This window comes from Berghia stephanieae, chromosome 7 (genome assembly GCF_034508935.2).
Source record: "Berghia stephanieae isolate SIO BIC M18660-M18661 chromosome 7, UCSD_Bste_1.3, whole genome shotgun sequence".
Lineage (NCBI taxonomy): Eukaryota > Metazoa > Mollusca > Gastropoda > Nudibranchia > Aeolidiidae > Berghia > Berghia stephanieae.
The window spans coordinates 37,832,044-37,845,626 of NC_088366.1; the positions used below are offsets into that span (position 1 = coordinate 37,832,044).

General features: G+C 36.8%; 2 protein-coding genes across 4 annotated transcripts in view; one reads left to right on the top strand and one right to left on the bottom strand.

Annotated features, from left to right (window-relative positions):
* The window catches only part of LOC144977200 (uncharacterized), a 90,586-nt gene that overhangs the window by 24,110 nt on the left and 52,893 nt on the right, over positions 1–13,583 (bottom strand). The window lies entirely within an intron of this gene.
* Positions 7,507–12,405, top strand: LOC144977188 (uncharacterized). Of its 3 annotated transcripts, none has more exons than XM_078922122.1 (4): positions 7,507–7,591; positions 9,393–9,502; positions 10,407–10,530; positions 11,821–12,405. In XM_078922122.1, exons 2-4 carry the CDS (start codon positions 9,396–9,398, stop codon positions 11,896–11,898), a joined length of 309 nt encoding a protein of 102 aa, XP_078778248.1. In that variant the 5' UTR covers positions 7,507–7,591; positions 9,393–9,395; the 3' UTR covers positions 11,899–12,405. The 3 variants fall into 3 exon arrangements, with proteins under 3 accessions (XP_078778248.1, XP_078778246.1, XP_078778247.1); XM_078922120.1 differs by having other exon boundaries at positions 7,524–7,950; XM_078922121.1 differs by lacking the exon at positions 11,821–12,405 and having other exon boundaries at positions 7,524–7,950; positions 10,407–11,148.

Sequence of the window (13,583 nt, forward strand, 5' to 3'; positions counted from 1 at the left end):
TATGTTGTGAAAATTAGGGTTTGGGGGTTACAAAAGCACGGAAGAACATCCATAAATGTTGAATTTTTTGGCATAATTTATGGCATAATGTCGAATTTATGGCATAATTTGCCATTTTTGGGGGTATAGTATTGGCATAAATTTGCCCAACAAATGGCATAATTCAAGGGCATGTTCAAAGTCAATTTACAAACAATCCTTTCTGTCGGCTTCACCCCCCGCGCACAAAATAGATCTCCCGTTTATTGTAGTTGTTTACACTGTAAATGATACACTTTTGGTAAAATCTAACGTGCACACAATAAAATGTGCTAGTGCTAGTTAAATTCATCATATAGACTACGGCAAAACTACTCTTAAAATAGGGTCCAAATAGTTTTTGATTTGTTCAGACTAGCGCATTAATTTTGAATAATTAACTTTAACATGCTCAAAAAAAAAAAAAAATAGATCGACGGTAGTATTTGATAAATGTTATCATTTGAATCATAAAATATCAATATCTAGACAGTATTTGATGCGTGATCAAATTTTTATGAGTATGTTTTGTTTTTAAGGGTTTTACGGCGCTTGCAACACATTTAGGTTATATCAGCGCCAGCAAAAAGGAAGAAAATGGAATAGTAAAAAGTTCTAGAATTACAATTAAAGCATCCAAGAAAAGGTAAGTCAAAGGGGAATTGGTTTAAATAGGGAACATATGTAGATTCCAAGAGCACACTATCAAAGTACTTAGTCTGAGATCAACTAATAGTCTCATCCAGACACAGGCACAGGTCCCACTAAGAGGAACACACTCAAATGTTTACAAATCATATGTTAAAAATGAAAAGAGTAACAGTACATAACAGAGAGAAGATTTACAAGGAAAAAATTATCATCTCCCAAAACTATAACTATACATTGGACTGTTTCCCTCTCAGCCAAGGACTCCGACCAAAGTCAGGACAAAACCAAGCAATCTCATTCCAAGACAAAGACAGAAAGCAATTGGAAAACAGATAAGAGGGGATAGAAGACACAGAAAATGGGAGGTAGGAGCCCCACACAAATGTGCTTCTTTTGTCATCTAGCAACCACATATTTATTGTTATATTTTTCTATAATTTGTCATTGAAAATGAGCGGTCAAAGGGAGGAGCACGTGTTTAACCACATGCTGCCAGTCTAATTTATTTTGAAGGCATCAGGGTATGGTTAGGTCTATAAAGCTGATCAGATAATGACCCCGCCAAAATATATAGACTGGCAGCATGTGCTAAAATACACGTTCCAACCTTCGATCGCTCACCTTCCGCAGCCAATTATAGAAGAAAAAAAAAAAACAACTATAAATATATGTTGTTAGGTGGCAAGAGAAGCACACACTCATAAATATTCTAGTTGGAATTTGGAGTTTTCAGTTTTGTGCTTTGTGGAATACGAGGAGCTTGTTGATGGAACGTCTTTCATGTAGCGGTTTCCATAGAAGATCGTTCATGAGCTGAGTTACGCTCGTACCCGCTCATAGTTTCCACTGACAAATATGGCCGTTTGACATTGGATTTTTTCTAGCTCATTGATTTCTTGTGATGTGCGTGGGTAACGCACTGAGCTACTATATTCCAGTATGGGCCTGACATATGCTTCATAGCATTTCTTTTTCACAGATTGATGACAGTGGCGGAATTGTCTGTTGCAAAAGGTCATGGTTCTATTTGCCTTAGTAGCTGTGTTGGCAATATGTTTCTTCCACTTCATATTACTGCCCAGGATCTTGTCGGGCTTCGTTATGGATTTCATAGTGAGAGCCGATTATGTTTTTCTTTTTGTTCGTCACCATCACCACATGACACCTTTTGGGGTGGAATTCCATTTTCCATCTTGTCTCCCAGCACTGCCATTTATTTAGATCTTGCTGTAGTATTAGTATGACAGTATCGTCCCCGTTTTGTATTTCGCTGTACAAGAGGCTGTCATCTGCGAAAAATTCCAACGTGGACCCCGAATGTAGATCTTTTGGCATGTCATTGGTGTAAATGAGAAAAAGCAGTGGCCCGAGAACATTGCCTTGCGATACTCCTGTCTCAACTTTTGTCGTCATCATGATCATCATTAATACAGTAACTGGAATACTGATAATGATAACAATAACGCTGATAATAAGAAAAACAACAGCACTGATAATGATGATGATGATGATGGAATTTCTATCGTCGTCGTCGTCATCATCATCATCATAATGTGGGTGTGTGGGGGTGTGTGCCGCTCGTTAAATCAAACCGAACCACAAGCAAGACATCAATAAGTGGGTGTGTGATGCAAAGCAACACAACATTGAGCACATGCGTTAGTGTTCTATTACGAGCACTGGTTTTGACCGTCTCAGAACTCAGAATTAATATATTATGAAATTTTTGAAATATTTTAGACAGAGAATTTTTGTTTATATATTTCTTCTAGACTTTATTTGGTTGTTTATTATTGAGTATCTGTTTCAAAAAGTTCGATTCGATATTCGACGTATTGCTTTCCCGACGAAATACAGTCGACTCCAGATATTTGCAGCTCGGTTAATCGCAACATTTCCCAAGAAAAGGAATTAATTCTGTATATATATATATATATATATATATATATATATATATATATATATATATATATATATATATATATATATATATATATATATATATATATATCAGGGCTGGCGAGTCGGAGTCGGAGTCGGAGTCGGTAGGAGTCGGTTGTTTGAGGGTGGAGTCGGAGTCGGAGTCGGAGTCGGTTTTAGAAGTCCCGACTCCGACTCCTTACCACTTTCAGACATTGCATTTTTATGGGTGTGTCTTTTTTACGAAACCTGCCGAAACCCGACGAAACCTGACGAATCCCGACAAAGTTATGGGAAGTAGGTGGCAGTGGGGAGTGAACCTAGAACTCAGGGAAGTGTGCATCATTGGGGAGTGAACCTGGGACTGGGTTTCGTAAAAAAGAACCAGTGCTTTTTTACGAAACCCGCCGAAACCCGACCATATCCAGCAAAGTTATGGGAAGTAGACAACTGTGGGGAGTGAACCCGAGACTCAGGGAAGTGTACACCAGTCGGGAGTGAACCTGAGACTAAGGCTATCGGCCGGTTTCGGCGGGTTTCGTAAAAAAGAATTAGTGCTTTATTACGAAACCCGCCGAAACCCGACAATATCCGGCAAAGTTATGGGAGTTTGGCAACAGTGCGGGTGATCCTGGGAGTCAGGGAATTGCACACCAGGAGATGGATAACTGTGGGTATCCGAGCCGAAACTGTTTCCCTCTCAGCAAGGGCATCCGGTCAGGACCAGGACAAAACCAAGTAATTTCATTCCAAGACAAAGACAGAAAGCAAGTTGGAAAATAGATATAGGGGAATAGAAGGCACGGTAAGGTCAGGAACCCCCCCCCCCCCCCCCCCCCCCCCCCCAGTACGGTAGCTTTGTTTGTTTTTGATTTTTAGGGTTTTGCGGCGCTTGCAACACATTAAGGTCATATCAGCGCCAGTATAAAGGAAGAACATGGGATAGTTAAAAGTTCTAGAATTACAATTAAAGCACAAAAGAAAAGGTGAGACAAAGGAGAATTGGTTCAAATAGGGAACAGATGTAGATTCCAAGAGCACACCGTCAAAGTACTTAGTTTGAGATCATCACCTAAAAGTCTCATCCAGACACAAGCACAGGTCCCAACCAAGAGGAATACACTCAAATGTTTACAAATCATATAATCTAATATGTAAACTAAACATATTACAATGCATAACAGAGAGATGATTTACAAGGAAAAAAATATCATCTTCCAAAACTATAACTATACATTCGACTGTTACCCTCCCAGACAAGGAACTCCGGACAGGGCCAGGACAAAACCAAGTAATCTCATTCCAAGACAACGACAGGAAACAATTGGAAAACGGGTGGGGGGGGGGGGGGGGTAGAAGACACAGCATGTACCTCCCTGCCCACTATGGGAGTACGGTAGCTTTGATCAGCCGGGCCGGTTGATTAATTATTCAGCCATATGTCATCTCTCGTCTTTCGGCTGGACGTTAATTTATGCAGTGTCATATTTGGGCGGTTTTGTAATTACAGCAGATGTAGCATTAATTATGCTGGGATGATAAATATGGGCGAAGCTGTAAGAGTTAGGAAGGATTTGAAATAGATCACTACAAAAATATCAAATTGATAAATTAAGGAGCAGACATCGGTGTAAAAAAGAACTGAACAACTTTGTTCAGTTCTTAATCTTACACCGGTGCCTGCTCCTTGTACCCTTGTGAAAAATATAGGTATTAAAATTGTCCCAACTATCGGGAGCCATTGTGGCGTAATGATAGAACGTCTGACCGGTAATCAGAAAGTCTGAGGTTCGATCCCCAGTCGAGGTCGACTGATTTTTTGGGGATGGTTTTTTTTTTTTTTTTCTTGTAGTTTTCTTTCTTGCTTTGTCTGGCACCTTTTATACACACTTGTTCAGTTCTTTATCTCATACCGGTGCCTGCTCTTTAATTTCTTAATTAAGTCTATATGTGCATTTCAGTGCAGTGCTATACCGCCACCTTCCCATCCCCACACCTGATGGTGTGTTGTTGGAATATGATCTGCATCAATAATATTTTGGCTATTTTATCGTCCTTTTTTCTACTTATCACTTATGCGTAATATGACAAGTCTCAAAATGTAGAATCCTTTTTTATCATGTGAAAAATACAAGGAGGGGACTTGCATGGTTGTTGGTATTCATTTTAATAGTCAGAATTATTGCATGAGGTATAATTCTCACACCAAAAATTCACAATCCTCTCTCTCTCTCTCACTCACACACACACACACACACACACACACACAGACACACACACACACATACACGCACTTGTAAACGAGCACACATACTCATATACAAGCGTCCCCATAAAGACACAGTTTTTAAAAATTAAAGCGAAGAATAAAGCACACTTTTGTTTGTTTGTTTTTAAGGGTTTTACGGCGCTTGCAACACTTTAAGGTCATATCAGCGCCAGTAAAAAGGAAGAGAATGGGATAGTAAAAAGTTCTAGAATTACAATTAAAGTAGTACCCAAAGAAAAGGTAAGACAAAGGGGAATTGGTTCAAATAGGAAACAGATGTAGATTCCAATTAAGAGAATACTATTAAAGTACTTGTTAGAGATCACCTAAAAGTCTCACCCAGACAAAAGCACAGGTCCCCACCAAGAGGGACACGTTCAAATGTTTACAAATCATATATACTATGTAAACAAAACATAATACAGTGCATAACAGAGATGATTTACAAGAAAAACAATATCATCTCCCAAAACTATCTATACATTTGACTGCTTCCCTCTCAGCAACGGCATCCAAGACAAAGACAGAAAGCAAGTTGGAAAACAGATATAGGAGGATAGAAGACACACTAAGTACCTCCCTGCCCACTGTGGGAGGTCAGGAACCCCACCCAGAAAGCACACGTTATGGACACAGTTTTTAAAAACAATTTAATATACCAAAGCAGCTACAAAATTATTTTGACTTAAGGCAGATCTGCCTACTACTACGAACATTTCGTAGAACTACGGATTTTTGGCTTCAAACCGACAATTATATAAAGATCTTTGATTCAATAACACTTCTTGAAAACAAAGGTTTGTTGCTGTAGCTAGTCTATAAAGGAGTTAAAAGCAATATTGAAACATATTAATGTCAAATTGGTCATTTTTACTTGTAGTTTTAGTGCCTAATATGTTAAAACCACGAATTTTTTTCCTCCAGGTAGGCAGGTCGGAAACTAGTTTTTGTTTGTTTTTAAGGGTTTTACGGCGCTTGCAACACATTAAGGTCATATCAGCGCCAGTAAAAAGGAAGAAAATGGGATAATAAAAAGTTCTAGAATTACAATTAAAGCACCCAAGAAAAGGTAAGACAAAGGGGAATTGGTTCAAATAGGAAACAGATGTAGATTCCCTAAAAGTCTCCAGACACCAGCACAGGTCCCCACTAAGAGGAATACACTCAAATGTTTATAAATCATATGTTTAAAATGAAAAGAGTAACAGTACATAACAGAGAGATGATTTACAAGGAAAAAAATATCATCTCCCAAAACTATAACTATACATTCGACTGTTTCCCTCTCAGCCAAGGACTCCGTCCAAGGTCAGGACAAAACCAAGCAATCTCATTCCAAGACAAAGACAGAAAGCAATTGGAAAACAGATAAGAGAGGATAGAAGACACAACAAGTACCTCCCTGTCCGCTATGGGAGGTAGGAACCCCACCCAGTCGGAAACTAGGTACTCAATACTAACGAAATACAATTACAATGCAACCTCTGGATAACGGCAATCCTGAATAACAAGCCCTGGAAAGCGACATTGACCATTGGTCCCGAATTTTTCGCTATGTTATTGTTATTAGTAATAACCTTAAACCTCTACATAACTTTAATTAATCATTTTATGACAATTACCAAAACCTAAAAATACAATCACATATTAAGAAAAATAATCTTAATGTTAAAAAAGTGTCCATATACGAGACTATAGCAGACCTGCCAATCTTCCCCTAAAAAGTATATTTTTTAGAAGAGAAAAAAAAGTGTATTTTGTCTGCGTATGTGGGGCAAAAAGTGCTAAAATTGCGCTGATGGACTTTACAAAAATTCATATAAAAATCAATCTAGTGATTACAAAATTATCTGGTGTATAGAGAAACAAAAGTGAGCATTTAAAATTAGGTTTAGGCTAAAAACAATTACACTAACAAAGGATACTGGATTTTGTAACACCCAAAGAAATTATCATAAGACCTCAACCATGTTGGTAGTATTGATGCTAGTGTCAGAGACAAAGGCGGTCGTTGTATTAACGATGATGGTTGTGGTGGTGATGATGATGATGATGAAGTTGAGGTGGTGGTGGTGGTAGAAGAAATGTGGTGGTGGTTGTGGCTGTGGTGATGCCATGGGGTGGTGGTTGTAACAGTAGTGATACCATTGTGGTGGTAGTAAAAGATGATGATGTGATGGTGATGATGCTGGTGTAAAATGCTACTATATTAGCGGTCTTCAAAAACACATCAAAAATAAGCCACCGTTACGAGCACTGTTCAGTTTGTTAAGTTGTTGTTATTGTGTGCTTTGAATTGTTTGATTTATGAACAGTTCATACATACTTACACGTGCACCAAGTGTGCTGATGCACCTTTTGTCAATTACGACACTAGAAAAGCTTCAACTGAAATGAAATTGCATCAATTGATTATCTGATGTCTTGCAAGAAAACAAACATAGTGAAACACTATAATTTTTTTATCAAGCAAAATGCCCTGGTTGTCTGAAGAAAATCGCCAAGCAATTGGAATGCTAAGGGCCAGCAGAACTGCAAGTGGAAACGATCTTAACTTGCCATAAATCAACCATAGTGCGCCTCCATCAGAGATTCCAAGATCTTGGAATGGTGAATGACGGGTGCCAACGACTGAGGCTGCCACTACATGAAATCCAGACGGAGTGCTTATTCGTCCTTCAGGACGTATTCTTAAAAAGTGTCTAGCCGACCTTCAGTGCTTATGCTAATGAGGTAGGCGTGAAATACGTAAAGGGCAATTGACGGAAAGGCTGTTGTTTATATTTGTCACCGCATTTTTATATGTATTAAATTCAAGGTTATTGCCCTCCCATAAATCGCATTGTTGTTACAGTGACCTATATATGTCACTGCTCCCGTGGCCTTTTTTGTGCGCCCATATTACAAAATCTTCCCGGATAAACAGTATCATCCTTCCAGTCAAGCCATTGCTCAATCGTTAAAAAATCAAAATGGAACGTGAAAGCATTTTCGTTGGAGCAAGGTTTGATTCATATGAAGCTTTCAAAAAATCATTACGGCTTCATGAAAATGCGAAAAATGTGAAATTCATTATAAAGGATTGCAAAAAGGTAAGATTTTATTATCACAGAATAGCCCCCCCCCCCCCCCCCTCCTCCCGCTGTTTTTTCTATTTAAAACAATTTTTTTTTCCATTATTAAAAAAAATAATTTCGCTGCCCATTTGTTCTTAATGCCTTTTATTAATCCTTTATTTATTTAAATCTACATTTAGCATACACTACAGTTTTAAAAGAAATAAAAAATAATGCACATTTATAAAACGCATCACATCTATATCAATGCTTAGTTGTTTTGTTCTTCTTCACATGCCAAGCGTCCTTTCCTTCTTTGATTTTAAAGGGCAATATCTCATTTGTGACCTCTCGTCTCAAAACTGTATTAAGTCGGGTTGGTTAATATGTTGAAAATTGAATTTATAGCCAGAAATATCAGACTTGTGTTGAGTTTATATGAGTTATTGAGGAGAATGGCAACCATATTTTGGGGTGCTAATGCCAACAATTTATACTTTTGACCAGTTTCACATTAAATTCTACTTTTAAGCATCTGGTTCGTTCCGACATAATACCGTTTTGAGACGATGGGTCGCAGTTCAGATCTCCCCTAATGGTCTAAAATTTGTTTAATATGATATAATCTAATATTTATAATCTATTGATGAAAAAGGCATATTTATGATAGCATTGGTGACAAAATGAATAAATAATTAAATAAATAAATGAACGAATAAATTAATAGATGAATGAATAAATAAATAAATAACTATTCAATTCGAGCGGCAGTTTGCAAGTCGAGCGGCAGTTTGCAAGCAAGGTTTTTGAAGAAACCCTCACACTGTTGTCTTTCTGTATATTTGATTGCATGATGATATATGCATATCATTTCAACATCGATATATTGAAATAAGTATATAACATTCTCTTAAATCATCGCTTAAGGTAAAAAAAAATAATTCAGTTATAATCTATTCTACCTGATAACTGTTATAATCGAGTCGTCAGCCGCAGTGCAGCACCCACCGTAAAGTAAGCAAGGGCGAGTAGGCTTTCTCAATATCAAACAACGCGGCTTTTGTGAATCCAATAATAATAATAATAATAATAATAATAATAATAATAATAATAATAATAATAATAATAATAATAATAATAATAATAATAATAATAATAATAATAATAATATAATTTATTCATCTAAAAAAAAAAGGAAATTCGTTTACAATTCCTTACAACATAATAATATGATCTAGGCCTATCACTTTCCTCAATTTAAATGTACATTTTCACGCTAACGAAGTGTGTTCATTTATTTGTATTTGTAGCCTACTCATTCTCATTCGGATTAGTTGATCATGTCTATGTGTACTTCATTTTAATTTTCTGATCTGTGCTTACTGCACCGATAAATTTTGTTGTCCTGTTGTAAGTAGGCATATATTCGGTGTTGAAATAATGTAGTCAATGATATTATTCCATAATATTTATCTTAGGTGATGTGCTCAGATTTCATCAACACAATAGTTTATGAACGGGTTATGTTCGAATGTAAGCAAGGAAAAATGAGAAAATCCGAATCTAAAGGTCTCAGACCTATTCAAAGGTAAGGTACAAATTTTCTATGTGATTTTGTAAACAAATAAATGATATAATAACTACTTTTCTTCTTATTACAAACAAACGGGAATTTTGCTCATTACCATAAAATCGAATTTTTAAATAGTTTACTCTCGCATCTGACAACAAGAGGAACGAATTGACCGAATGCTTAAGGCATTGCACTGTGATCCCGATTGTCCCGGCTTTGATTCCCGCTTCAGGCACTTTCGTTATTTTCCTTGGGCAAGATTATTAATCCCAATTTGCTCACTTGGACAACATTGGTGATTCCTGTTGACATCAGACATCCTCTTTGATGGATTATCTATATTCCTTCCTGGAATGCCCAGGCGACGGGATCTTATGGTGCCGTTGCGAAAAGGGCATCAGTAGTCTCCCCCCCCCCCCCCACCCCCCCCCCCCCGCGTTCAAATTTACATTATATTCTGGCTTTTTCTCATTGCTTTGTTAGTTGTTTTTCAATTTTAAAAATTCTTTCTTACATAGATAGAAAATAGGTAGTATTCCCCATTTATTCATTCACAAGGAGAAATGTGTCTTTTTAATCTATTGCAAGGGAAGACTTGTACAACCCAGGCATCAGCCGCAGTTCAGCGCCCAAAAGTGAGCTAGGGTCATGGCCAAACGGCGCGAACCGCTGAGCAAAGCTGCCCTATGTATTTGTTCGTTTGTTTCTTTTTTTTTTCTTTCTTTTGTAAAATTTTAGGAAGGGATGGGAGTGTGATTTTTCTTCCTCTTTTGTCTCCTTCATACACCAAACAAGTGTCGTCCAAAACGGAGCCATCCGAGAATATCATATCATTACCATAGGCATAATTACTTTTCCATTATTACCCATTCAGTCAGTCAGCACTGTCCACGGCAATGATTTGTGTCATTTTTTTCAGATCTTTCAAGCTTGGCTGCATGGCTAAAATACGATTATGTTGCCGTAGGAGTAGTGCCCGTGTTTGGTTCCTTGAAGTCATTGAAGCAAATCTGACTCATGATGCACACACGCCATCTGCTTCCGTAAGTACAGTTTAAAGGCACAATTTAGTTTCTTTAAATATTTGAATTCATAGCAAGTATTCAAAATTTTACGTATGCCCTTTTGATGAATGCGTACTTGTTTTTCAAACAGCAATGTGCAATGTTCAGTAAAAGCCATGACGTTCCTTCTTGTATCTATAAGTAGCTAAATATTAACTCACTTTACTTAAAATTTCGCCAATAAAAAATGGACCAAACATCTTGTCACATTTTCTTTTACACCACCACAATAGAATTTTGGTTTCCTTGTCATTTATTGACATTTTCAAAATCTATCAACGTATATGCCCTTCTACTTCTTTGTAATTTCTACCCCAGCCTTGTGATGAAAAACCCTATTTGAGATCATTATTTTCTGGAGTAAAACAAAATCACGCGATCAACCCCTCGTTATATTTTCGTCTCTTTACGCAAAAAAAAAAGCGAATAGTGTTGACAGAATGAAGTAACAAAACAGATGAACAGTCATATTGTAATCAAAATAGCGGGCGCTCTGAATAACGAATTTGATATTAATGTAAGTTTTATCGAACAACTTGGTCGTATTGGACATTCAGGCAGCGGGAATTCTACGGTGTAACAACTTTCAAGGTTTTAATCCACAACCCAGATACAACGGAGAGGCCATTTTGCACACATTATCCTTATTCTATCTGAGATGATTGTCACATTTAACTCCGAAAACGGACTTGCACGTGATAGATCGCAAGTTTATTTTGTATCTTGATATGCAATTTTTTATACCCTTTAATTTTCTGGGGAAAAACGATTTAACTGTAGCGTAATAGCAAAGCTATTTTGAGGCGTCCGTATTATCCTTTCTATTAAAAACAAAATAAACAAGCAAACAAAACAAAACAAAATATAATAATAATAAATAAACGTAGGAATTCCAGAATTTTTTGCCACAGCACAAAACGATAATTCTTTATGTCAAATCGATAAATTCGAGAATCAATCAGTGGTAAGAAAATGATATAGGTGATGTTATTGGAATGACATAATAATAATAATGATGATGATGATGATGATGATGATGATGATGATGATAATAATAATAATAATAATAATTATTATAATGATAAGAAGAAGAAATAATAATGATGATGATGATGACGATGATGATGATGATGATAATGATAATGATAATGATAATGATAATGATAAATAATAATAATAATAATAATAATAATAATAATAATAATAATAATAATAATAATAATAATAATAATAATAATAATAATAATAATAATGTTTGTTTTTTTCCAGGTTCTAACAACATTTCCTGAAATGAGGCGAGTCCAGGAAACTGACTTAGTGACGACTCTTCTCCAATTTAAATCGTAATCATCGAGGGAATTGATATCAGCCATTGAAGAAGAGCAAGGTATTAGACCGACGCCAAAAGATATTCAAAACTTGCGGCAAAAATATCGGCTGTCTGATAGTGAAGAAAAGCAGGCAGCCGAAAAAATTTTGGCAGACATTGTCATGAAGGGGGGAAGGGTAGATACTCATTTTGTCGACACTACTGATTCTTCTTCTGATGATATCCATTTCAGAGACATTATGTGTCTGACCTATCAGACTTCTACAATGTTAGAATTGCTATCTCATTTTGGTGATGTACTTATTATGGATGTTACTCACAACACTAATAATATTTGCTTGCCTCTTCTCACTGTTATGTGTATTGATGCAGACGGCAAAGGCCATCCCGTCCTGCATTCTTTCTTGCATTCTGAGGAACGGGACATTATGGTCAAACCTCTGAAGTTTTTGAAGGAATCATATGATTTCTCAAAGACGGCATGTATCTTTGTTGATAAAGATTTTTCCGAAATCGGGGCACTCTCGTCTGTTTTTTCCCGATGTCAAACCCATTCTGTGCTCGTTCCATGTTTCTAACGCCATAAAAAAGGCAATGAAAAAGAAGAATATGTCTTCTTCTCAGACTTCTACTATTCATTCTATTTTCATGGCCATGAAAGAAGAAGTAACAGAGGAGGGCTACTTGTCTTATTTACGAAAGTTTCAGTCTGTATTGCTTTCTCATGTTTTTGACTATTTCAATACTCATTGGTTCAGTAAGCCTCACTTGTGGGCTGCCCACCGGTTGGTGGAGTGGACACTGTCAAACTCCATGTCACCACTACCAACCACTGTGAGGCATACCATGCCACAATTAAAAGAGTAGTGAAAGGTGCTCAAAAACTGTCCAATGTCCTCCAAGATCTCTTATTCATTGATAGAGATATTGACTTTCTGTTTTCTTTCAAAAGCCTCCGGTTGATGAATACGAGGGCAGTTGATTGTGGCGATCCTGTCGTTAACGCTATAAGAGATGATGTAACTCCCTTTGCTGCGTCTATCATATTGAATCAATATTCTCTAATGAGCAAGTTGAGCTATGACATCAGATCTCACTCTCTCTCTGACAATAATAATAATAATAATAATAATAATAATAATAATAATAATAATAATAATAATAATAATAATAATAATAATAATGCTGAAAACTTATATAGCGCTATAACTCCGAGACACCAGACTCTAAGCGCTTAAATTACAAATTACTTTGGCTGAAACATACTCATTCACACACACAAGCACACACACACACACACATACACACACACAACACAACACACAACACAAACCAAACCTATCTTGCTTCTCATACCATCTACTAAAATCGAAACAAATATGTTTTAAGCGAACGTTTAAAAATAGACAAAGATTCTTTTTCACGAATGCTCTGCGGTAAGGCGTTCCAAATAGAGGGTCCGAAATGAGAAAAGGATCTCATTCCAGCATTTTTCCGAATTCGAGGGACAACTAGTTTTGTGGAATCACTGGCCGAACGTAAGGGGCGGGGTTTTGAATATCTTTCAATTAGTTCTGAAAGGTAGGAAGGGGCAGTACCTTCAAGACAACGATACACTAAAACACAAGCTTTGAATTTAATTCTTTTCTCAACAGGCAGCCAATGCAGGTCATGAAGTAGAGGTCCGGCAGAGTCGCACCTA